The 26,370-nt window shown below is 49.3% G+C and overlaps 1 protein-coding gene and 1 pseudogene across 5 annotated transcripts in view; one reads left to right on the top strand and one right to left on the bottom strand.

Moving 5' to 3' along the window:
• The window catches only part of ZFYVE28 (zinc finger FYVE-type containing 28), a 139,974-nt gene that overhangs the window by 29,084 nt on the left and 84,520 nt on the right, over positions 1–26,370 (bottom strand). For 4 of the 5 annotated variants that reach the window (XR_004027268.1, XM_030801015.1, XM_030801016.1 and 1 more), the window contains 2 exons: positions 21,083–21,184; positions 5,245–6,492 (listed from right to left, as the gene is read on the bottom strand). Coding sequence is in view for 4 of the 5 variants with exons in the window: in XM_030801015.1 (XP_030656875.1) it covers positions 5,245–6,492; positions 21,083–21,184 (1,350 nt within the window). In the remaining variant the exon portion in view is untranslated. The other variant, XM_030801018.1, reaches the window with a different exon arrangement.
• LOC115831773 lies at positions 24,622–26,234 on the top strand (annotated as a pseudogene).

The following is a 26,370-nucleotide window of genomic DNA, read 5'->3' as shown; positions in this document are numbered from 1 at the left end:
TTCTAAAGAAACAATCCAAGGCTGGGCACAGCGGCCCACACCTGTAATCTCAGCACCTTGGGAGGCTAACGCAGGAGGACAGCTTGAGCCCAGGCAGGGAGCCGTGTTTGTGTCACTGCACTCCAGCCTGGGCAACCAAGGGAGACCCTGTGGTTGAAAAGAGAAAAGAGAAGGAAGGGAAGGGAAGGGAAGGGAGGGGAGGGAGGGAGGAAGGGAAAGGGAGGGAGGGGAGGGAGGGAGGGGGGAAAGGGAAGGGAGAGGAAGGAGGGAGGGAGGAAAGGGAAGGGAGGGGAGGGTAGGAGGAGGGAAGAGAGGGGAGGGGAGGGTGTGGGGAGGGTAGGAGGGAGGGAAGGGATGGGAGGGGGGAGGGAGGGAGGGAGGGAAGGGAGGGGAGGGGGAAGGGGGGAGGGAGGGAAGGGAAGGGAGGTGAGGGTGAGAGGAGGAGAAGGAAGAGAAGGGAAGGGAAGGGGAGAGTGGGAGGGAGGAAAGGAAGGGAAGGGAAGGGAAGGGAGGGAAGGGTGGGAGGAAGGAAATGGAAAGAAAGGAGAAAGAAAAGGGAAAAAGGAAGGAAATGGAAAGAAAGGAGAAAGAAAAGGGAAAAAGGAAGGAAAGGAAAAAAGAAGAAAGAAAAGGAAGAAAAGAAAGAAAAAAGAAAAGAAAAGAGAATCCAAGAGGCAGACAAAAAACTGTAGAGGAAACTATAAAACCATGTTCAGTGGAAAAAAAAGAATAAAACTGTTCAGAAGAATTGGGGTGATATTTATTTCCTTATTTGTTTTGTTTTTTAAAAAGAGAGGGTCTCACTCTGTCACCCAGGCTGCACTACAGTGGTACGGTCATAGGTCACTGCAGTCTCCACCTTCTGGGCTCAAGCGATTCTCCTGCTTCAGCCTCCAAAGCAGCTGGGACTACAGGCCCACGCCACTGCACCTGGCTAATTTACTTTTACTTTTCATGAGATGGGGTCTTGCTATGTTGTCCACGCTGGTCTTGAATTCCTGGCCTCAAGCGATCCGCCTGCCTCAGCCCGCAAAGTGCTGGGAATACAAGCATGAACCACCAGACCCAGTCTCTCCTTCTTATGTTTTCCGAAGTTTCTACAATGAACAGGACCATGTTTATAATTAGCAAACAGGGAGTCAGTGTGACTTTTCGAAGAAGGCAGAGCTGGAAATCCACTTCTTGGTGTCCCTGGAAGGAACGGACAACCAACCTGAGCAGACTTTCTGTCATCTAGACAAGTAACTTATAAGGGTGACTTCAAGAGGATGGAAGGTTCTAGATCAAAGAGGTGAGGCTAGTTGAAGGGAAAATAAGCTTTTAAAAAACATCAACTCCTCCAAAAGGATTCATTGACCACTGAGGTCGGAAAGAAGCCGGTAAAATGAAAAGAGCTGAAGGGCGTAGGTTCCAGAACATTCACATGCGCAAGGCTGATTCACCGCCGTCTGTCGAGGACGATGTCCGGACTCCCAGGTGACAGCACCTGAGGAAACGCCCCAGAGAGGGGCCCCTCCTGGCTGGGACCCTCATGCCAGGACCCCAGCGGGCCGTGTGCCAACCCACCTCCTGCGTGCATCTGTCCCCTGGCTGGTGGCGGGAAGCCCTGTCCTTCCTCCTGGAGGCTGTTGTCTGCCTGGCCAGAAACACAGGCTCCAGGGGCCTCAGGGGAATCTCACAGGCTGGTCAGCCACGGCTCCATGCATTTCCTTCATTTGCAGCACACGGAGGTCTGACTCAGTCAGGGCCGTGCCCGCTGTTCCCTCTGAACCTTCCACGCCACAACCACAGGGGCTGCAGGGGCACCTGCCGGGTGAGCGGGTCTCACAGCCAAACAGGCCTGGGCTTTTCCAGATGTTCTCAGCTAAGGCAAATACCACCCTCTCCGTCTCAGTCTTTCCCGCTGCAGAATGGGAGGAGTAACCAAATGCAGCCACACCTGTGCACGCGACCGGCCTCGCACAAACGTTACTTAACACCAGCCAGGCTTCCTGACACGAGGCTGTTTGAATTTGGGTGAACTTTCTGTGTGTGTGGAGCTGGTCTCCTGTGTCTGTTTAAAAACCCCCACTGCGTTATCACCTCCGTATTTGTGTGAGGTGATACCTGGGAGGACAGGCCATGTCTCTTGTTCCTTGGTGGGTCTCCGGTGCTTGGCCCAGCCACCCCGGAACGTGCTTGAGACACAGATGAGTGGGGGAGTGAATGGTGCTCCCAGGGTGCACACCGCCTGCGCCTTGGGCGGGACAGCTGCCACGTACTGCTGCCCGCTCACCTGATTTCCAGCTACCTCCGGGCACAGTGCTAAATTGAACCAGACATGACTGTCCTGATCACCCCATGATGTGCTTGCTCTCTCGGATCCTCAGCACCTGCCAGAAACACTTCCCTGGAGGATGACACCACCTCCTGGGCTCCTTCCCTGTCCTCAGCTGAGCCTCAGCATCTGTGCTGAGCTGCGTAAGGCCTGGGAAGCTGAGGCCGCCTAAGACGCCGTGTACCATGATGGGGCACAGGGGTCACGCCAGGAAGGTGGGAGGAGCTTCCGGAGGGGATGGGCGTCCACTGGCTGTCAGCTGGACAACCCCCACCACCCCCAGCAGCAAAAGATGGGCAGGCCCCAAACCAAAATCTCCACCCCCCCCCCCCCCCGCTTATCCTGTCAAAGAATTTCTGATGGTTTCATGTCAAACTCGGAGAAAAAGGATCCATTGCCAATGAACTGGGTCTGAGCCCCTGAGGAAAGCATCCAGTAGTGGGCAAAAGGTGCTCTGGCTGACACAGCCATGAGGCTCAGCCTGCATCTCAAAAATGGCCTCACCCACAAGAAAGAGGAGTGGCTGTTTGCGCGAGGCTGTTCATCATGGCACGTCTGTGACAGCAAAAGCCTGGAAACAAGCCCAAGCCAGCACCGAGGTCCGAGTGCACGCCAGGCCAGCCTCGCATGGGGCCCAACCCCGCGGTGAAGGGAAGCAGGACATCTCTAGGAAGCACTGGAGTGGCTCGGGCAGAAGGCCAGGAGAGCGAGGTGGGGGCGAGTGCCTGTAGCAGGAGGCCCTTCACCAAATACGGGGATCGGGAATATGCGGGTGTGTATCTGAACATCTACTCATGTGCCTTTGCTTACATTTTTGAAAATTGAAGGATATACTATAAAACATTCTTAAACTGTTCCCTTTGGGGGCAGGGGAGAAAAAGGTTCCTTCAGACAGACTTCTCTGGGTCTATCTTATTTATAGATTTGACCGGGAACCACACAAATATAAAGTTGAATCAGCTGTCAGTGGCAAGCTCTACACATGTAATGCTGAATGAGACCAATGAACCTGCTGTGAGGAAATGGTGTCCAGTGGCCTTAGAGACATCAGCTGACTGCTGACGAGTGGGGCGTGCCCTAAGGACAAAACAAAGACAATGACCAGTGTAAGGAAGGACGCGGGAAACTGGAACCCCCATCCACAGCTGCCTGGATGCCAACTGCAGCCACACTGGAAAGTAGTCTGGCAGCTCCTCAAAATGCCACACACAGAGTGACCACATGATCCGCAATTCCGCTCACAGGGATCCACCCAGATGAGCCGAAGACCCGTGTCCACACAAAAACTTGGATGAAAATTTTCATCACAGCCAAAACATAGAAACAACACATCCACCATCCACTGGTGAATGAAGAAATGAAAGACGGTCTCCCCATGCAGTGAGCGTGATTCAGTCATAAAAAGGAACGGCGTGCCGCTGTGTGCCTCTACATGGTGGCCCTTACAGACGTTTCGCTCAGTGGAGGAAGCCGGACCCTGGAGGTCACACACCACAGATGCTTCTCGACTTAACCCATCGTATCCTAAGTCAGAAATGCATCTGACCCTCCTAGCCTTCAAAACGCGGAGGACGGTTCCCACTGGGTTCACGTCACTTTCACGCCCTTGTTAAGCCGAGCCATCGTAAGTCGGGAACCACCTGTACGTGAATGTGTTCACAGGAAATGTCCAGAAGAGGCAAATCCATCGATGGGAAGTGACTGAGGCTGCCAGGGCCTGGTGGGGAGTGGGGACGGACGCTGGGAACCAGGCCCAGCCCACCCAGCCCGCAGCACAGGAAAGAGCTACAGGGAGGCCCTGAGTCCTGAGTGGGCAGCGGAAAGGAAGAACGGCCTGACCGTCACGGGACCCTGGCCACTCCTACTCCTCCAGCGAGCACACGACCTGGGAGGCCCCAGCATAGGAAGAAGGAGGCATCTGCCCTGCACCAAGAAGCCCCTTCCCCAGTGTGAGGACCCTCTCCTGGGCCTGCCTGCCATCCTTCAACACAGCCCCTCACTCCTGCACCTGTGCCCCCCACCTTCATCCCCATCTGCTGCCCAGCTCCCACGGCTCCTGGTGGGGCTTTTCTGGTCTCCAGTTGAACCTCGTCCCCTCCCTATCCTCCCTGTCTCTTCCCGTTAGCAAGGCCTATAGACACAGCCACAGCCAGAGTGGGAGCCCTGCAGGGCGGGGTCCTGGCAAGGGGGTCAATGGCCCTGACAACGCAGCCATGAGTGACCCTGGGCTGGGCCCAGCCCCTGCCTTTCCCTCCCTGTCTCCAGTGTGGGGGATGGGAGCCCATGAGAAGAGACAGGAGACTTCCCCACCTCCCCCCAGTGCAAGGAAACGAGGAGAGGGTCCCGGGAGGGGCAGAGGCCCTGGGAACACCCCTGAGGATTTGCCCGTGGGTGGTCTCAGCACCCCTCATGGCCGCCAGTCTCCACGCCCATGGCCACGGGTCCGCGTCTTGTTTCAGCCTGGTGTGAGCCAGGCGGCCGCAGTGGTCAGCAAAGAGAAGTGGGCAGTGTGCTTGGATGTGGCTCAGGGTAAGGGGCCAGGCACTGGCACAGCCCACTCCCACTGCCCCACGCAGGCACATGTGGCTCACACCAGGGGCGGGATGGGCCGGGGCTGCAGCAGGTGAGCTGAGGGCTTGGCACTGTGCCCATGTCACCTGAAAGGCACCTGGAACATCAGAAACAGGGAAGCGGATCCGCTGGCACACATTTCCTGGTGCATGACGCCCCACAGGGCAGGTGCCTCCACAGCCAGCCCCTGCCCCTGCCCCTCCTCACACACAGACCCCACACCTGGCCAGGGCCCAGCACCTGTCGGTGGCCAGAATGGCTCAGGTGGAAACACTGCAACGCTTGGAGAACGCGCCAGCCCCTACGCCCCAGTGCAGAGAGGACAAACCCAGTCTCTGGGCCAGACTGGGTCTTACCTGGAGTCAGACAGGGGCTGAGGCGCCTCATGAGCCGGGGGACTCCCAGCACGCAGCTCTCTGGCCTCCGGCTCCTGCTGACCTGCAACCCCAGCCTCTCCTTGCAGCCCACTCGCTGGGTCCACCTGGGAACCTGACGTGTGAGGCAGGCACTTGTTGGAAGTGGGGGCTTTGGGCTCCCGCCCGTTGGAGGCGTCTTCTGAGGGCGGGGGCGCCTCCTCCTGTCTCTCAGGGGCCCTGTCGCTGGCCTTGGCTAAGCCGGCAGCGTACGAGGCACCAATGACGCCTCCCGGGCTGCACTTCTCCCGCAGACGCTCCACCACGTCCTCCCTGCTGTCCCCGCAGCTCCCACAGCACACGCAGGAATGCAGAAGGCAGTTGGTGGCCGCAGTGCTAAGCTTGTGGGGGCCGCCATCCATCCCCTCGGCCACGGGCTCCGAGGCGGCCTCCTGGGTGGCGACCGCAGAGTCCAGGGAAGTGGGCGATTTGGGGTTGAAGATGACCGTGGCTGAGAGCTTCATGCCCCCTGTCCGGTGGGCGATCATCTCGGCCGTCTCTGCGTCATCCGCACCCACCTCCCAGCCGTCCAGGTGCAGCCGCGAGTCGAGGCAGCTGCAGGAGCTGGTGCCCGCGAGGCTGGCCCCACCTGTGCCCTCGCCCTCGAGGTTGTTGTTGTTGCTCAAGTCCTCCTTTTCCGAGGCGGGCACGCTGACCCCCACCGCTCCGCCTGGCCCACCCTGCCCTTTCTCCTGGGGGTCGGCCCGGGTACTGCCTGCCCACCCAAATGGGCCACCCGGAGACTCGGGCCTGGCCAGGGCTTCTGCCGTCCCCTCCACGTCATCCATGAAGAACACGCGCTCCTCCTCGTCACTGCCCGACCGCAGGCGCGCTCTACCTGGAGACGCCTCCCCGCCTGGGCTGCCCTCTGCTCCCGGTCTGTGCGCTGGGGACTGGCAGGCGCTGGGCGGTGAAAGCAAAGAGGACATCTCGTCCCCTGCCCTGTGGACCATGCGGCTGAGCTGCTCCAGCTCCTGGTCGTCGTACTGCATGGAGCAGGCCAGCTCTGCATCCGGGTCTTTGGCCTTGGCTGAGAGTGGCCCCTCAGGGGGGAGAGGGGCAGAGAGGGCGGGCGCCAGGGCAGCGGGTCCTGGCACGTCTGCGCGGATGGGGAACTCCACGTCTTGGGAAATGCAGAGGTTCCGTTCCAGCGTGTGCAGCTCCTCCTCCGTCAGCGTCTGCAGCAAATCCCTACGAATCAAGACAAAACCCAAGGGTGAGGGTCCCAAAAGCCACACCAGCCTTCTCGGCCAGGAGTGGACGCAGCACCCTGGAGTCTGCACCAGCAGAACAACAGCCAGGCACTGAACGCTTGCAACTGAATTCACAAGGCACCAGCACGTCTCCTCCACCACGGAACAAGGCTCGGGTCTCGCCGGCCAGGACAACAGTGTTCAAGGTGGCCGGCTGGGATTCTAGTACGGTTTCTTTTTTAAAACAAGATTCTGGAACCTTTTGCTGAAAATAAGAAAGCCGTGATTGTTAGGCATGTGTTAGCTGCATGAATAGAAACTCTAAGGAGTGAAAAAATACATGCTGGTTTACACATAGACCTTCATCCCTTCATTCCGCAAATACCACTGGGCACTGGCTAGGCAGCAGGAACTGGGCACTAGGACACGAGGAAGAAGGCAGGCATGCTCCTGCCCTCGTGAACTTAGCCTGCAGTTGGGTGAGGCAGATGATAAACAAGCATTTATACAATGACTGAACTACAATAATGACAGCTGCAACCAAAGACAATGCAAGCCATGAAGGAGGGTGCAGCAGGGCACCTGGCTGAGGCCAGGAAGGCTTCCTGGAGGAAGAGGCATTGAGGCGGAGACCCAAAGGTGCAGTTAATTCAGTGATGCTGAGCAGGAAGCTCCTGGAGCAGGCTCCTACAGGCCGACTGTGGGCTACTCTCTGCTGGGAGAAGCTCCAGCTATGTCTGTGGTCTGAGTCCCACATGGGACATTCCAGCACAGCCGTGGCTATTGTGAGGAAGTGTGCTTTGCAGAGCTGGGCAGAACTTTCCTAAGCTGAATCCACCCATGTGAATAGCACCCAGATTTAGAAGTGAAACTCCAACCAGGCCCCTGGCGCCCTGGCTCTCGCATGACACCATCCTGACTCCATAGGCCGAGGTGCGCACCTGCTCTTCTTCTCTGGAGAAATGGGAATTTTCAGTCTACACTCTCTTGTGGCAGGATTTGTTTGCTGATGTTATATTTGTGTAGAATCTCCAGGATTCTACCCAGTTAAATTTCAATTTCAGATAAACAACAAATAAGTACTTTTAAAATGTCATTAGAAATAGTTGTAAGTGTAAGTGTACTCCAAATGCTGCCCATTTGGGACATACACTAAAAAGAGTTTGTTGTTTATCTGAAATTCTAACTGAACTGGGCTTTCTGCTGTTGTATTGCTAGATCTGGCAATGCCATTTCGTAAGATTCACCCATCATAAAGCACGTTGCCATAGGTCATTCATTCTTGTGGCTGCACCATCTTCCATGGGGTAAATATATGTAGTTCCTTTATCTGTTACACCCGACAGGTTTTGGCTGCTGTGACCCAGCATCTTCGTGCATCTCTCTTGAAGAACACACGAGGGCACTTCTGCTGAATGCACACATGGGGTGGGACTGCTGAGCCAGACAGTGGGGAGCAGCCAGGATCCAGGCACGCCTGCCCACAGCTTGGCTGACAGCATGGCTTGCCCCAGGCCCTCGAAAGCACTACTGTCTTTAACTGAATCCTTCCTGGTGAGTAAGTAATAGTATCTTATTATGGCTTTCCATTGTTTTAGCCTGATGACCAATGAAGTCGGTCACAGTTTATCTACTTATCAACCCTTAGATCTTCTCTATACAAAGTTTCTGTTCAAGCCTTTTGCCCATTATTAATTGGGTGTCTGCCTTTTTCTTATTGATTGACAGGAGTTCTTTTCTTTATTAGATATATTCTCCAACTCTTTGGCTTGCCTTTTCATTCTCTTAATGGTGCTTTTGAGGAAGTTTTAAAGTTTAATAAAGTCCAATTATAACATTTTTTCTTTATGGTTAGTGCTTTGTGTCCTGTTTAAGAAATCTCTTCCCACTCCATGGTCACAAAGATGTTCTCCTTGATATTTTCCTCTAAAAGCTTTTTATTATTTTTTAAGTCACGGTCTTGCTCTGTGGCCCAGATCCGGGGTGATCATGGCCCAGTGGAGACTCAAACTCCTCGGCTCAAATTATTCTTCTGCCTCAGCCTCCTGAGCAGCTGGTACTACAGGTGCAGACCACCGTACCTGGCTAATTATTTTTAATTAAAAAAAATTTTTCTTAGAGACAGGGTCTCACTATGTTGCCCAGGCTGGTCTTGAACTCCTGGCCTCAAGTGATCCTCCCGCCTTGGCCTCCCAAAGTGCTGGGATTACGGCATGAGCCACCATGCCTGGATTTTATTGTTTTACTTTTTATATTTATATCTCTACACTCTGTCTGGAGTTGATTTTTGTGTACAACAGTGGTAAGAACCCAGACACTAATAGATAACCATATGAGACACTTTTCCTCATGTGGTCTTCTATTGACTCAGCCCATTTATTGGAAAGAAAAACAACTGTTCCCGCTGTTCTGTAATGTCACGTTGTCATAAATCAGAGACATATATATGCATTGGTCAGTTCTAGACTTTCTATTCTATTGAATGGGTCTCAAGTCCATCCTTGTACTATATCTGTCAGGATTACTATAGCTTTACAATAAAAGATGTCTCCAATTTTCTTTTCTTTTTTTTTTTTTTAAAGAAATGGGGTCTTGTTCTGTCACCTAGGCTGGAGTTCAGTGATGTAAACACAGCTCACTGTAGCCTCGACCTCCTGGGCTCAAGAGCTCCTCCCACCTCAGCCTCCCAAAGTGTTGGGATTATAGGCATGAGCCACTGTGTCTGGCCTTTGTTCTTTTTTTATGAAGTACACACAGCAGAAAAGCATACATATGTTCACCTGGAGACACACACAGGGGTAGTCACAGCAGCACTATTTGTGGAAACTGCCCAAAGCCCATCGAGAGTAGAACAGATAACGTTCTGCTGCTGCTTGGCTATTCCAGGCCCCTTGCATCTCCACATGCATTTTAGTATTAGTTTGTCAATTTCTACAAAGAAGGAAGGAAGGGAGGGAGGGAGTGAGGGAGGGGAGGGGGAGGAGAGAATGCAGAAAGAAAGAAAGAGAAAGAAAGAAAGAAGGAAAGCAAGGAAGGAAGGAAGAAGAGAGAGAGAAAGAAAAAGAAAGAGAAAGAAAGAAAGAGAAAGAGAGAGAGAGAAAGAAAGAAAAAGAAAGAAAAGAAAGAGAAAGAAAAGAAAGAAAAAAGAAAGAGAAAAGAAAGAAAGAAAAAGAAAGAAAGAAAGAAAGAGAAAGAAAGAAAAAGGAAGGAGGCTGGGCGTGGTGGCTCACACCTGTAATCCCAGCACTTTGGGAGGCCGAGGCGGGCGGATCATGAGGTCAGGAGATTGAGACCATCCTGGTTAACACGGTGAAACCCTGTCTCTACTAAAAATACAAAAAATTAGCTGGACGTGGTGGCCCGGGCGCCTGTAGTACCAGCTACTTGGGAGGCTGAGGCAGGAGAATGGCATGAACCGGGGAGGCAAAGCTTGCAGTGAGCCGAGATTGTGCCACTGCACTCCAGCCTGGGCAACCGAGTAAGACTCTGTCTCAAAAAAAAAAAAAAAAGAAAAAGGAAGGAAAGAAAAGAGAGAAAGAGGGAGGGAGGAAGGAAGGAAGGAAGCTAGCTAGCTTCTGGGATTTTGATTGAGACTGCATTGAACTCATAGATTAATTTGAGAACAACTGATATCTTCATAACATCAGGGGTTCCTCTCTCTGAATGGAATTGCTGTCCAGGGCTTTAAAAATTTATGGTAATAACATTTTATAACTTTCAATGGAGGTCTTGGACATCGTTAATTTGATTTATGCTTACATATTTGATATTTACTGGTACTACCATAGATGGTATTTGCTATGGTTTGGGGGTGGTTTGTCCCCATCAAAACTCAGGTTGAACTTTAGTTCCCGATGTGGTGGTGTTTAGAGGTGGTGTCTTTAAGAGGTGATTAGGTTGTTAAGGAGATTAATGCCTGTCTCATGAGACCAAATTAGTTACCACAAGAGTGGGTTGTCATGAAGTGAGGCTGCCTCTTGTGTTTGGCCTCTTTGCACATGCCCCCTTCCCCTCCTGCTTCTCTGACACATTATGACAGAGCACGAGGTCTGCACCAGAAGTTAACCAGACGCAGCCACTGGATCTTGGACCTCCCAACCTCCAGAATCATGAGCTAAATGAACCTCCTTCCTTTATAAATTACTGAGTCTTAGGTATTCTGTGATAGCAACACAAAATTGACTAAGACAGTATTTTGATTTCATTTCGCATTTATTTATTGCTGGCATACAGAAAGACCATTTATTTTTGTATATTGATCTTTCATCTAGTGACCTTGCTAAATCTACTTATTATTTCTAATAGCTTGAAGATGCTCCTGAGTTTCCTAGGTACTTGATCACATTATCTACATAATGGCAGTTTTAGTCCTTCATTTCCAATGCTATGTAACTTCCTAATTTTCCTTTTATTTTTGCCTTATTGCACTTGCTAGGCCAGAAAACAATGTTAAATGGAGACAGTGAATAGTAGACATCTTCTTCCCAATCTCAGGGATGTGTGCTGCAGTACACACACAACAGACAACACACACACAGGGATACGCACGGACGAAATCTGTATCTATATCTATCTGTGACCGGGTTAAGGAAATTCCCTCCTATTCCTAGTTTGCTAAGAGATGCTTTTTTTGTTCTGTTTTGTCTATTGCTAAGCCATGTTTTCACCATAAATTGGTGTGAAATTTTTTCAAATGCTTTTCTTGAATCTTTCAAAATTATATGATTTTTCTTCCAATTTTTAAAATTAATGTGGCAAAACATCAATTTGATTTTCTAATGTTAAGCCAATCTTGCATATCTGGAATACATTTCTTTTTTTTTTAATTTTGAGACAATGTCTTGCTCTGTCACCCAGGCTGGAGTGCAGTGGTCTGATCACAGCTCACTGCAGCCTCTGCCTCCCTGGCTCAAGCAGTCATCCCATCTCGCCTCCCAAGTAGCTGTCAGTACAGATGTGTACCACCATGCTCGACTAATTTGTAAATTTTTTGTAGAGATGAGGTCTTACTATATTGCCCAGGTTGGTCCCAAACTCCTGGGCTCAAGTGATCCTCCTGCCGCAGCCTCCCAAAGTCCTGGGATTACAAGTGTGAGCCACTGTGCCCAGATATATTTATCTTGGTCATGATCTATCTTATTTATATATGGTTGAGTTTTATTTGTCTGTATCTTTTTAAGGGTATTTGCATCTATGTTCATGAGAGATTGGTGTAGTTGTTGTTTCTTGTAATACCTTGGTCAGGTTTAAATGTCTAGATTATACTCTTATTGGAAAAAAAAAAGAGTTAGGGCTGGGTATGGTGGCTCATGCCTGTAATCCCAGCATTTTGGAAGGCCAAGACAGTCGGATTGCTTGAGCCCAGGAGTTTGAGACCAGCCGGGGCAACATAGTAAAACCGTCTCTACAAAAAATACAAAAATTAGCTGGGCATGGTGGTGCATGCCTGTGGTCCCAGCTACTCAGGAGGCTGAGGTGGGAGGATCTCTTGAGCCTGGGAGGCAGAGGTTGCAGTGAGTCTAGATTGTGCCACCACACTCCAGCCTGCGTGACAAAGTGAGAGTCTGTCTCAATAATAATAAAAAAGACTTAGAAAAATGTCTTTTTTTTCTATTCCCTGAAATAATTTATATAAGATTTGTGCTATTTCTTCTTTAAATGTTTAGAAGAATACATAAGGAAAGCCATCTGTGCCTGATGTTTTCTCTGTGGGAAGGTTTTAAAATAATGAATTCAACTTCTTTAATAGATACTGGATTAAAAGGTTTTCTATTTCTTCTTCTGTTAGCTTTAATTGCTTTTTTGACGAATTTGTCCAATTAATTCAAATTGTCAAATTTAGTGATATAAAGTTGTTTATAATATCCTCTTACTATCATTTTAATATCTGTAAGGTCTGTGGTGATGTCTCCTTTCCATCTATATTATTAGTGATTTATGTTTTATCTTTTTTTTTCTTGAACTAGTCCAGCTAGGAATTTATCAATTTTATTAATCTTTTAAAATAACTAACTTTTTGGGCCAGGCATGATGGCTCACGCTTGTAATCCCAGCACTTTGCGAGGCCAAGGTGGGTGGATCACGAGGTCAGGAGTTCGAGACCAGCCTGGCCAACACAGTGAAACCCTGTCTTTACTAAAAATACAAAAAAAATAGCTGGGTGTGGTGGCAGGTGTCTGTAATCCCAGCTACTTGGGAGGCTGAGGCAGAAGAATCGTTTAAACCTGGGAGGCAGAGGCTGCAGTGAGCCGAGATCATGCCACTGTACTCCAGTCTGGGTGACAGAGCGAGACTCCGTCTCAAACAAACAAAAAAACCTAACTTTTGGGTTTGTCTTTCCCCTACTATACATTTGTTTTGCATTTCATTGACATCTGTTCTTATTATTTCTTTTCTCCTGCTTTCTTGAGGTATGATCAACTTATCATTTCCTAGCTTCTTTAGATAAAATTTTACATAATTGAATTCATCCTTTATTCTGTTCTAATTGATAGCATTTAGTGCTATAAATTTCCTTCAAAGCACTGCTTAGGCCTCATCTTAATTTTCCTTTTTTTTTTTTTGAGATGAGGTCTTACTCTGTTGCCCAGACTGGAATACAGTGGTGGGATCATAGCTCACTGCACTCTCAAACTCCTGGGTTCAAGCAATCCTCCTATCGCAGCCTCCCAAGTAGCTGGGACTATAGGCATGTGCCACAATGCCCAACTAAGCATTTTATTGTTGCTGTTTTAATATGTTAAGGAAAATTGAAGGGGGCAAATTAGATAAGAAGATGAAGAATTTAAACAGATAACTGGAATCTATACAAAAAGAAACAGCCAAGTGTGGTGGCTCACACCTGTAGTCCTAGCTACTCAGGAGGCTGAGGTGGGAGAATTGCCTCACCCAGGCTGGTCTCGAACTCCTGGGCTCAAGTGATCCTCCCATCTCAGCCTCCCAAAATGCTGAGATTACAGGCATGAGCCATTGGGCCTGGCCACATGGATATATCATATCTTTATTATCAAGTAGTTAAAACTATTTTTAAATTTTGGCCAGGCACAGTGGCTCATGCCCAACATTTTGGAAGGCCAAGGAAGGCAGATGGCTTGAGCACAGGAGTTCAAGACCAGCCTGGGCAACACAGTGCAATCCCATCTATATTACAAAAGAAAAAAAAATTTCCATTGACTTCTGCAATGAACAATGAATTATTTAGAAGTGTTTTGGGCCAGGTACAGTGGCTTACACCTGTAATCCCAGCAGTTTGGGAGGCCAAGGTGGGCAGATCACTTGAGACCAGGAGTTTCAGACCAGCCTGGCCAACATGGTGAAACCCCATTTCTACTAAAGATACAAAAATTAGCCATGCGTGGTAACTCATGCCTATGGTTGTAGCTACTCAGGAGGCTGAGGCACAAGAATCGCTTGAACTCAGGAAGTGGAGGTTGCAGTGAGCCAAGATCATGCCAGCTGCACTCCAGCCTGGGTGACAGAGTAAGACTCTGTCTCAAATAAATAAATAAATAGAAATGTTTTGCCTAATTTATTATGTAATTGGGGATTTTTCCAGGTTTTTCCAGGTTTTTTTTTTTTTTTTTTTTTTGATACCTGGCTCACTAAAGTCAGAGTACATACTATGAATACTTTCTGTCTTTTGAGGTTCACTGGGGGTTTCTTTATGGTCTGTCATATAATCAATTCTGATAAATGGTCCACATGCTATTTATTTATTTATTTATTTATTTATTTATTTATTTAGATAGGGTCTGGCTCTGTGGTGCAGGCTGGAGTGCAGTGGGATGACCTTAGCTCATTGCAACTTCTGCCTCCTGGGCTCATGCCATCCTCCTACCTCAGCCTCCCAAGTAGCTGGGACCACAGGTATGTGCCACCACACCCATTTTTTTGCATTTTTTGTAGAGACAGTGTTTCGTCATGTTGCCCGGGCTGGTCTCAAACTCCTGGGCTCAAACAATCCATCCACCTGGGCCTCCCAAAGTGCTCGGACTACAGGTATGAACCACTGCACTCAGCCTCCACATACTTTTAAGAACATAAGGGTGGGCCTGGTGGCTCATGTGTGTAATCCCAGCACTTTGGGAGGCCGAGGTGGGTGGATCATTTGAGGTCAGGAGTTCAAGACCAGCCTGGCCAAAATGGTGAAACCCAGTCTGTACTGCAAATACAAAAATTAGCCAGGCAGTAATGGCACGTGCCTGTAATCAGGAGAATCGCTTGAGCCTGGGAGGCAGAGGTTGCAACGAGCCGAGATCGCACCACTGCACTCCAGCCTGGGTGACAGAGTGAGACTCTATCTCAAAAAAAAAGAACTTGAATTCTGGCAATTGTTGGATGTAACTTACACATGTAAGTTAGGTCAAGTTTGTTAGTTTTGTTATTGAGATTTCTTACATCCTCAAGGGTTTTCCTGTTAGTTCCATCGGTTATAGAGAGGTAAATTAAAGTATCCTGCTGGTTTTGGATTTGTCTATTTCACCTTATATTTCTGTTATTTGCTTTACATAAGTTTTACAGCTGTGTTATTCAGCCCATACATGCAGATTTGGGATTGTCACATCTTCCTACTGAATTGCCTGTTTATCAGCATGAAATATTTCTCTTTATCTCCAGTGATCTTTCTTGCCTTAAAGTTTACTTTGATAAATATAACTACAGCAACTTTCTTTGGGTGGTGTCTGCATGATTTATGTTGTCTATTTACTCTCAACCTTGTTTATGTACTTGCATCAGGACTGGGTCTCTCGTCAGCCAAGTTCAGTTGTTGTCGCTGTTTCAACCCAGACTGGTAATCATAGTTTTATACTTGAATATTTAGTCCATTTGTATTTAATGTAATCACTGATGTGGCTGGGTTTGTATCTTTCATCTTATTATTTTTTTCTATTTGGTCCATTTGTTGTATCTTCCCTTTCTCTGTCTTTACCTTATTTTGGGTGTTTTTCCTTCTATGAATTTGCTAGTTATTCATCTTTATTATTTTAGTGTTATCCTAATATTATAATAGCAATCCTTGATTGATCACATTCTAATATAAATAATTTATTCAATCACATTTCCAATACAACTCTAAAATTCCATTTACCCCTTTCTGTCTTTCCTGCTACTTGTATCATGAATTTTAGTACTATGTATAATTTAAACTCCACAGACACTACATTATTTTGTACAGTTAATATTCACTTATATTAACCCACACCATGTTCTTCAGTCTCTCTTGCATTACTTGTTTTAAGACAGGGCCTCACTGTCACCCAAGCTGGAGTGCAGTGGCACAATCATAGCTCACCGCAACCTCAAACTCCTGGGCTCAAATGATCCTCCCACCTTAGCCTCCTGAGTAAGATGGAACTACAGGCATGCCACCATGCCCAGCTAATTTTTTTTTTTTTTTTAGTAGAGAGCCTCACTATGTTGTCCAGGCTGGTCTCAAATTCCTGAGGTCAAGGAATCCTCCTGCCTTGGCCTCCCAAAGTACTGGGATTACAGGCAGGAGCCACCGCGCCTGGCCTCTCTAGCATTTCTACATTTCCATCTGATACAATTTTTTTTTTCTGAAGACTCCAATTAATTGTTTTTTTGTGCAGGTTGCTGATAATAAATTCCTTCAGTTCTATGTTTTGGAATAATTCATGACGGCAAAATATCACCTTCATTTTTGAAGGATATTATTGCTGGTTATAAAACTCTGGTTGTCAGCTATTTTCCTTCAGCAATTTTTTTTGTTTTGTTTTCTTTTTGAAACAGAGTCTCACTCTGCTGCCCAGGCTGGAGAGTGGTGGCCTGATCTCTGCTCACTGCAACCCCCGTCTCCCAGGTTCAAGTGATTTTCATGTCTCAGCTGGGATTACAGGCACCCGCCACCACACCTGGCTGATTTTTGACTTTTTAGTAGAGATGAGGTTTCACCATGCTGGCCAGGCTGGTCTCCAACTCCTGGCTCAAGTGATCCTCCCGCTTCAGCCTCCCAAAGTGCTGGGATCACAGGCGTGAGCCACCGCGCCTGACCTCCTTCAGCAGTTTAAATATACGTTATTTCACTGCTTGTCGGCTTCCACTGTTTTTGTTCGTTTGTTGAGAAGACAGCTATCCATCTTATGTTCGTTTCAAAGTAGTATGTCCTTTTTCTCTTGCTGCTTGTCAAACGTTTTGTCTTTGTTTTTGGCAATTTCACTATGATATACCCAGGTATGCTGGTTGGTTTTTTGTTTGTAGTTTTCTTGCTGAATCTGTGGCTAGAGATTTTTGTCTTTTGGAATTTGGGGAAATGTTTAGCCATTACTTCTTTGAATATTGCTTCTGCCCCTTCTCTCTCTCTTTCTGGGATTCCAATTATGTATTTTAGGCCTTTTGAGTTTGTTACACATGTCTCTTATGCTCTATTCTGGTTTTCTGTTGTTGTTTCTTGCTGTTTTTCCCCTCTTTTTTCCTGCCTGAGCTTCGGTTTGGGTATCTTCTATTGAGCTATCCTCAAGCTGACTACTTCTGTGTTCTGCTTCTGCTGGGTCTAATCTGCTATTAAACCCATCTACTGTGTCCTTATTGTCAAATTGTGAATTTTCTTAGATTTAGAATGTTATTTTTTTCTTCCTTCCTTTCCTTTCTTTCCTTCCGCTCTTTCTTTCTTTCTTTAGAGATGGAGTCTTGCTATGTTGTCCTGGCTGGAGTGCAGTGGCTATTCACACTGCACTGTAATAGTGCAATCCCACTACTGATCAGCACGGGAGTTTTGACCTACTCCATTTCTGACCTGGGCCGGTCCACCACTCCTTAAGCAACCTGGTGGTTCCCTGCTGCAGGAGGTCACCATATTGATGCCAAAGTTTAGTGCAGACACCTGATCAGCATAGCACACTAGAATTTAGAACTCCTGGGCTCAAGTGACCCTCTGGCCTCAGCCTCCTGAGCAGCTGGGACTACAGGTGCATGCCACCACACTTGGTTGTGTCACTCTGTATAGATTCCAATTCTCTGTTAAATTCTCTATCCTCTTATCTAATTTGCCCCCTTCTATTTTCTTTAACATATTAATCAGCACTGTGTTCACATCCTTGGGAGTAGTATCTGGATCATCAGCAGTCTGCATCCACTTTCTGGCTCTTCTCTGAACTATCAGATATATTTTCTTGTCTCTCTCTTTTTTTTTTTTTTTTTTGAGACGGAGTCTCGCTCTGTAGCCCAGGCTGGAGTACAGTGGTGCCATCTCAGCTCACTGCAACCTGCGCCTCCCAGGTTTAGGCGATTCTCCTGCCTCAGCCTCCCAAGTAGCTGGGACTACAGGTGCGCACCACCATGCCTGGCTGATTTTTTATATTTTTAGTAGAGATGGGGGTATCACTGTTTTAGCCAGGATGGTCTCGATCTCCTGACCTTGTGATCTGCCCGCCTTGGCCTCCTAAAGTGCTGGGATTACAGTATTTTCATGTCTCTTTAACTTTTTTTTTTTTGAGACCGAGTCTCGCTCTGTAGCCCAGGCTGGAGTACAGTGGCATGATCTTGGTTCACTGCAACCTCCACCTCTTGGGTTCAAGCGATTCTCTGGTTTCAGCCTCTCGAGTAGCTGGGATTACAGGCATGCACCACCATGTCTGGCTAATTTTTGTATTCTTGTAGAGATGGGGTTTTGCCACGTTGGCCGGGCTGGTCTCAAACTCCTGACCTCAGGTGATCTGCTCGCCTTGGCCTCCCGAAGTGCTGGGATTACAGCAGTGAGCCACTGTGCCCGGCCAACATTTTAAGCAATTTTGGATTATATGACAGACATTGGATACAAAAGAATCATAAAGGTTACAGATGACGCTTTTTCCACCAGAGGGGACTGCCCCTTTCTCTGTTAGGCTGACCGCACGAGGCCCATTGTTGCATTCCCTTCGGACACGGAGTAGGTTGAGGCTTGGCTGCAGCTTAGGTCTGGTTACTGCAGTTCTGAGCCTGCTGGGCTCTCTGTCTTCTCAAACCCCAAAGTCTGCAGGAGACCGAGTTCTGTCCTTCCAAGTTCCAGCTCAGCCTCCAGCCACATGCAACTTCAAAATCTGGCAAATGTTTCTAGCAGTGTGCTCACGGCATGCTTTTTGTTTCTTTGTTTGTTTTTTGAGACAGAGTCTTGCTCTGTTGCCCAGGCTGGAATTTAGTGGTGCAATCTCAGCTCACTGCAGACTCTGCCTCCCGGGTTCAAATGATTCTCCTGACCCAGCCTCCCAAATAGCTGGGATTACAGGCGTCCACCACCACGCCCAGCTAATTTTTATATTTTTAGTACAGACAGGGTTTCACCATGTTGGGCAGGCTGGTCTCAAACTCCTGACCTCAGGTGATCCATCCGCCTGGGCCTCCCAAGGTGCCTAGATTACAGGCGTGAGCCCCTGCGACCTGGCCTCAAGGCATGCTTTTGTTCCTAAGCACCTGGGAACTGTAGGAAGCCTGTTGTCAGGGGGCTTTCTGCCTGGATTTCCTGCTTCCCCAGGACTGGCGGGCGTGCTGCTTGAATGCCCCCAAGCTGCCAGCCTGTTCCACCAGCCCTTGTGATTAGATGTTCTTTCCCCAGCAGAGCTTCTCTGCCTGGGAAGCCTGGGCCCTGGACAAGCCTGAAATCATCACATCTTCGCTGGGGAAAAACAGCCAAGCAGACTGCAGCTCACCTTCAAACGCTGCCTTCCCTGGAGTCTTAGTTCATTCACCTAGTTCTCACTTCCACAGTTCAGTTACCTTTAAAAGCATGATCTTTTGGCTGGGCACAGGGGTTCACGCCTGTAATCCCAGCACTTTGGGAGGCCGAGGTGGGTGGATCACCTGAGGTCAGGAGTTCAAGACCAGCCTGACCGACATGGTGAAACCCTGGCTCTACTAAAAATATAAAAATTAGCCAGGCGTGGTGGCGCGCACCTGTAATCCCAGCTACTCAGGAGGCTAAGGCAGGACAATCTCTTGAACCCGGAGGCGGAGACTGCAGTGAGCTGGGATCACACCACTACACGTGGACAGTAACAGATAAGTCCTAAAACCCTGACACTGGAGGAGGTGCAGGCTCATCTGTGGATTCTCGCTATTTTCCGTGGGTGGGCGGGGGGCACAAGCAGCAGTTCCATCGGGGCAGCAGGGCCAGCCTGTGGGTGCACACCTGGGTCCCAGCTGCCCTACCCATGGGTGAGTTTCCCACATCAGTGCCCCAGGGTGGGCAGCAGGGGCACGTTCCATCCACACTGCTTTCTGCAAGGTGAGATGACTCACACCTGTAATCCCAACCCTTTGGAAGACCAAGGCGGGAGGAAAGCTTAAGTCTAGGAGTTCAAGACCAGCCTGGGCAACATGGCAAGACCTCATCTTTACAAAAAAAATTATTTTTTATTAGCTGGGCATGGTGGTCCACCTGTAATCCTAGCATTAATCCCTTGACAGCATTCTGCCTTCAGCCCGTTCAGCTTCATCCTCCTCTCCATCGCCCGTGCAGGCCAAGGGCGGATATGCTCCCACTCTATTCCTGTGTGGCCTGGGCCCCCTTCCAGCCCCACAATGCCCAGGAGGCTCCTTCTCCAGCCACGGCCCGGCACCTGCGCCACCTTTCCTGTAAGACCCCCATATGTGGGGCGGGGGGTGCATGTGCCTTCCTGGTCTAGGTGGTGTCTGTCTCCTCTCCTCGCTGTGGTCTCCTCCACGTCACCTGAGGAAGGATGGGACTGCGACCTCCAGGTCCAGGGGTCACATCCCCCCAAGCAGGAGGGAAGCAGCGACAGCCATCTCCCAGATGAAACATGTACTGAACCAAGCACCCCTGCCCCTGAGTCCACTGACGCCAAGGACCACCTGCCAAGGCCCCAAGAGCTCACAACGCCATCTGCAAGGGTGACGGGGAGCCCATAGCCCACGGGGTCACTTTTCACTGTCTGGACTCACAGCACCTCTGGCCCTCATGGGGCAGAGTTCTAGGCTTCTGGGTTCCCGAAGGAAGCCTGGTTGCAGTGATCAGGGGCCATGGTAGGAAATACCGAGCTGTCCCAGGCCATAGAGCTGGGGTGGCACGCAGAGGACATGTGGCCATGGGCTTCACGTGGCCCCTGTCCCTCCAGGAAGCCACAGCTGGGCTCTGTCGGCTCAGGCCACCCAGCAAAGCCCTTGGCCCATATGAAGGGAAGGCGTTGTGTTTTAAAAGGGGGTCCCCCATGTGGACACAGACGTAAACCAGTAACTAAAGACAAACGGCACAGGTGAAGCACCAAGACTCCAACAGAAGCGAGCACTTTGGGGACGGTGGGGACGGTGGGGATGGTGGGGACGGTGGGGACAATGGGAATGGCGGGGACAGTGGGACACTTAGCTGTTGCTGCACCATGTCAGGAAGTGTGAGGTTCACTCCCCCAGCTCAGCCCAAGAGAGCGCCCACCCCATGCGATGCCCAGCGGGGGGCAAAAGCCAGGACTCTGTGACCCCCATGGGTCGTTCGTGACCCCCCTGCCAAGGAATATTAACCGGCCCATCTTTCCTCGCAGAGAGGAGGAGGACCTGGAGGCAGCAGCTAAACATGACTTCAGCGCCCACCTGTGGCCCTCCTGTCCCCTGCCCTCCCCCACCTCCTCCGTCTCCATCCCCACCTGATTTTCCGCAGCAACGTGTGGAAGGGCCGGAACAGCTCGGACATGTCTTCCACCTTGCGGTCCAAGTTCAGGGGTCCGTCCGCGTAGACCACGAGGCCACTGCATTTGAGACACAAAAGCCAGGATGTCAGGCCCTGTGGCCCCCTGGGTGCAGTGGACGGCCCAACTTAACCACCTGCGAAAACCACGGCCACTAGGACTCTGCAGTGTCACTGTCCCAGCACGGCCGCCGCCTCATGCTTTGCCTTGTGTGACTGCATCGTAAATAAGTTTAGAAAAAAGCAGTGAAAATTATTACCCAGACTTCATCCTCTTTTGCAGTTGATTAGCTTGTGTTCATTGGAGGGGGTCGTAATCAGAAAAGTGTATCTGCACACATCGGTGCTGCAATCAGATAAATTAGCCTCAAGGTTTGTTACCAAAATCTACCTTCTTGCAAGTAATAAAAACTGGATTTGTGGTTAAATTTATCTGCAGAGCCTTATGAGAATTGGACCTGGAACCATCATCTCCAAAAGCAAAACCAGCTGGAGGTGTGAGCTGAGGCCCACACGGATTCCCTTCCTGCAGCCTGGCCAGTGCTCCACCACGCCACGAGACCAAAGCAGCCTCCCCTCATCCCCCACTCAGGACCCACCTCCCTTGTAGTGCCTGCCATGCCCGAGAAGCTCCCCTCCCCAGGACTGGGGCCCCATGTGGCTGAGGCCGGCTTTCCTCACTGTCCCTACCCTAGAGTCCGGCTCAAGGCCTGCTGAAGGACAAGCTTCCCAGATGCCACCTCCGACGCCCCCCACTCCTCTCCGTGCACCGTCCAGCCCTGCCCAGCTCCGAGTGCGCCCTGATCATCCATCTCAGCCCGTCTCTCCTTGAGGGCACTCATCCCAGAGGACCTTCTCCGGGTGCCTCCTCCTGGGTCTCTTGGGACCAGACCATGTCTCAGGTGCCTGGGGAGTGTCCGCCCACGAATTCGTCCCCTGTCCCTCATATTCTTCCTCATCAGAGCACAAACAAGGGCCATGTGGGCTTGTCTGTGTACATGGAGCACCACCGGCCTGTCTCTTTCAGCAGATGTGACACCAGGGTCCAGTCCAGCCAACACCGAGTCCCTGGCCGCTCAGGCAGTCTCCCTGTCTAACACACCCAGCTCAGTGAGAAAGGCTGATAAACAGAATTGAACAAACGGAATGTTTTTCCCTAAAAATCGTTGGGTTTCATGTGCAACAAGAAAGATTTGAAAGTCACAGGAAAAGTATGTGCAGTGCTGCCTCCGGGGCCCCTGTGGAGTGGCCAGCTCAGCTGGGCAGGGGGCTGTGTCCTGACCACCTGTGGGTGAGGGGACAGCACAGCCAGCCTTCCGTTCTGCTTGGTCTCCTTTGTGGCTCTTACATGAGCTGCCTGTCCTGATTAAATGAACAGTATTCAGGGGACAATTACCCAAATAGAGCCTTAACTTGATGGGCGAATCAGGCAGTCTCAGGACAAAGGCAGAGTGAAAGAGAGCAGGGAAGGGGCAGCCCTGGCTCCAGCGGCCAAGCCTCAGGGAAGCCATCCCCAACCCCAGTAGAGCACCCTCCCCTGCTGGGCGTAGGACTCAGCCCCGCAATGACCCGTGTACCCAACGTCTGCCCCTCTGGAAACCTCGCTCCTGCCTGTGCCGGGCAGCAGCGTGGCCGAGGGAGGACCCAGCTGCCCCCCAGGGCGGTCAGCAAGAGTGGGGGGACGAGGCCTGCCCATGAGAGCTGCTGGCCCAGGACCTCAGAAAAGAACTCGTCCATCAGGAGGCTCAGACCCCGAGGCTGCTGTGCCACCTCCTCCTGGGAGCCTGCAGGGACCCAAGGACACCCTTGGCTATACCGCCGCATCCAGCCGTGTGTTGGCTTTCGTGTGCTGGACGCAGGGCCATGCACTCCACAGTGGCCGAGCCCTGCTGCTCAGTGGCTCTGCAGGTGCCCGAGCTACAGAGAGAAGGCCCGTGGGACAGGAGATCAGGTGCTGAAGTAATGGGGTGTGGGGGCCAGAGGTGGGGAGAGGTGGGGAGCGGCCCCCGGGCGGCAGCCTGAGGCTCAGCATCTGTCTCTGCACCTGGCCTGGCACTTGCAGGAATGTGGCTGAAGGGGCTCAGAATGAGGCCTGGGAATGAGCTATTGACGGAAACAGTGGGTCCGATGTAGCCGCTGCCCGTGGCTACAGCCCGACAGGTCACCCAGGTCTGTGTCCGTGCTGCCATAAGCAGGGGTAAGCAGCACCCACCGGTGAGCCTGGCAGGCTGGATCCCAGGGTCTCGGTGTGGCCAGGGGTGTGGGGGCACCGTGAGGGGCTTGGCCCAGGTCCAGCTAAGGTGAGCAGGAGAGAGGACGCCCTGCACAGTGGAGAAAGCTGGGCCCTGCTAGAAGCGGGGGTGACCAGTCTTCCCTTTTCTTTTTTCAAAGAAATTCATATAACAAACAATTAACTGTTTTAAAGGGTACGATTCTGAGGCATCTTCTGCATTCGCGGTGCTGTGCACCCATCACCTCTCTAGTTTCAAAAGGTCTTTATCACCCCAGAAAACACCCTTTTAATAATCACCACTGACTTCCTCGCCTCAGCCACTGGCAATCCCTCATCTGCTTTCTGTCTCTATGACTTGGCCTATTCTGGGTGTTTCATATAAACGGAATCACGTAATACGTGACCTTTGTGACCGGTTTTCACCTCGCACCACGTTTTCAAGGCTCACCATGCTGTGGCACGTGGCGAATGTTCCCGCGCGTACATTTCTGCATTCACCCACGGGTGGACGTTTGGATTGTTTCTGCCTTTGGGCTATTATGAATAATGCTGCCATAAACATTCGTGTAGAAGTTTGTTCACGGACATATGTTTTCATTTCTCTTGGGTACATGCCTAGAAGGGTATGTGGTATGACCATATGGATCCTATAATTCTATGTTTAACTTTTTAAGGAACCACCAACTGTTTTCCGTAGCAGCTGCGGCATTTTACACTCCCGCCAGCAATCCAAGGGTTCTGACTTCTCCACGCTCTCCCCACATATTCTTTTCTTTTGTTGATTACAGCCATCCTGGTGGGTGTGAAGTGGCATCTCATCATGGTTTTGATTCGCATTTCCTTAGTAACCAACGATGTGAAGCATCTTTTCATGTGCCTGTTGGCCATGTGTATATCTTCTTGGAAGAAATGTCTATTCAAGTCTTGCCTCATTTTTAAATTGGGTTGTTTGTTGATTTGTTGTTGAGTTGTAAGGGTTCTTTTTATGTTCTGGACATTAAATCTTTATCAGATACATGATTTGCAAATATTCTTTAGGTTATCTTTTCATTTTCTTTATAATGTCCTTTGATGCATCACAATTTTTAATTTTGATGAAGTCCAGTTTCTCTTTTTATCTTTTTATGGTGGTGCTTTTGATGTCAAATCCATTGCAAAATCTGATAACGGAAGATTTACCCTCTGTATCAAAGTTCTCTAGAGAAACAGAACAAGAGAGAAATATTTATTTTAAGGAATCGTTTCATGCAATTGTGGGGGCTGGCAAGTCCAAATTCTGCTGGAGACCCAGAGAAGAGTTGACGTGGCAGCTCCAATCCAAGCAGTCTGGAAGCCAGATTCCCCCTTACTTGGGGATCTCAGTCTATTTCTCTCAGGGCCTTCCACTAATTGGATGAGGCCCACCCACATCACGGAGGGTCATCAGCTGTACTCAGAGTCTACTGATTTAAATGCTAATCTCATCTTTAAAATACCTCACAGCAGGGTGGTGCTGACATGTGTTTCAGAGGACAGGGAAGGTTATATCCACATTGTACAGTGGATGCTACATTGGACACGGATGGGTAGAATCATCCATTCAATGCAGCATGACTTGTGTTGAACAAGAGAAGCTGGGTGAAGCATTCGAAGGTGCTTTTGAGGTACTGAGGTAACATTCAACTGATCTTCAGTCCTCCCCAGATGACAAAAATTACCTGGCTTTCATCAGCCACTGTCCTCATGTCAGAGGAAATTCCATCTGCTAAGAAGTGTTGCCCACAGAGGAACCTGTGTATAACTGGAGAACCATAGTAGCAGGAAGAAGCTCTGACCGTTTTAATACCTTCACAAATCCCCACGTAATGCCAAAATGGCATCTTGTATCCAGGAGTAGATAAAACCAAAGTTATCTTTCCGTTTGTATTGAAAAATAAAGAAAAACTTTAGGGAAAATCTTTAGGGAAAAAGAAAAGTCAACCGGAACCCCATGGCTTACTCAGAAAATTGCCAGGGCCCTGAGGAATTATGGAAGAACTGGAGAAATTACCAAAATCCAGAGGAAGCTGACTTACCAAATTACCAAGGCCATCCTCCAAAGACTCTATCTTATTTATTGGGGAAAGCAATCTTCTACTCACAGTATGTTCAGCCTGATCAAGAATATCTCAGTTTAAATAACTAGAATGCAAATTATAACTATACATGTGCCAATTACCATGAGCTAAGTCACCCTGATTGCTAAATATACTCTCACGTTTCATGGTTTCCTGGCATCAGAAATCCCTGCAAGCTTCAGGATTTTTCTCTTAAAGCAAATGCTGAAGAGAAAAAAAAAATTAACTTTATTATTGCTATCTTTTACCAAATAGCATAGAATCTATACTAACTTGGTGGGAAATCCTGCCAACGAACAAATTTATGGTTGCCAATGACCAAGCCCTATGTGAAAGTACAGACTAAATGGCCTTGCTCTTACTATTCTCTATTCAACCACTTTCGGATTCCAGATTCATACTGGCAGTACAGGCAACTAACAATGATTCAAACATTTTTCTGTCATATACTCAGGTGAAAAATCACTCTAACCTATATCTGCTGGCTTTACAAAAAATCATTTACAAAAACAATTGCATATGATAAAAGCATTTGTGCAAAAATACATTCATGGCTCCAAAAACTTCAGTGGAAATGTATATTCAGTTCCCTTCTCACATTTTTTCCTTTACCCCTTGTCTTTAAATCTTACTTTTTTTTTTTTTTTTTTTTTTTGCTTTGAAGAGACAGAGTCTCATTTCGTTGCCCAGACTGTAATTCAACAGCGTGATCATAGCTTACTGCAAACTCAAACCCCTGGGCTCAAGTAATCCTCTTGCCTTAGCCTCCTAAGTGGCTGGGACTACAGGCACACACCACCACACCTGGCTTTTTGCTGTTGGGATGAGGTTTCACTATGTTGCCTAAGCTGGACTCAAACTCCTGGCCTCAAGCAATCCTCTTGCCTCAGCATCCCAAAGTGTCAGCATTACAGGCAT

The sequence above is a fragment of the Nomascus leucogenys genome, chromosome 20, assembly GCF_006542625.1.
Source record: "Nomascus leucogenys isolate Asia chromosome 20, Asia_NLE_v1, whole genome shotgun sequence".
In the NCBI taxonomy this organism is placed as follows: domain Eukaryota; kingdom Metazoa; phylum Chordata; class Mammalia; order Primates; family Hylobatidae; genus Nomascus; species Nomascus leucogenys.
The sequence above is the reverse complement of the archived record's forward strand: the minus strand, read 5'-3'. Positions and strand labels throughout refer to the sequence as shown.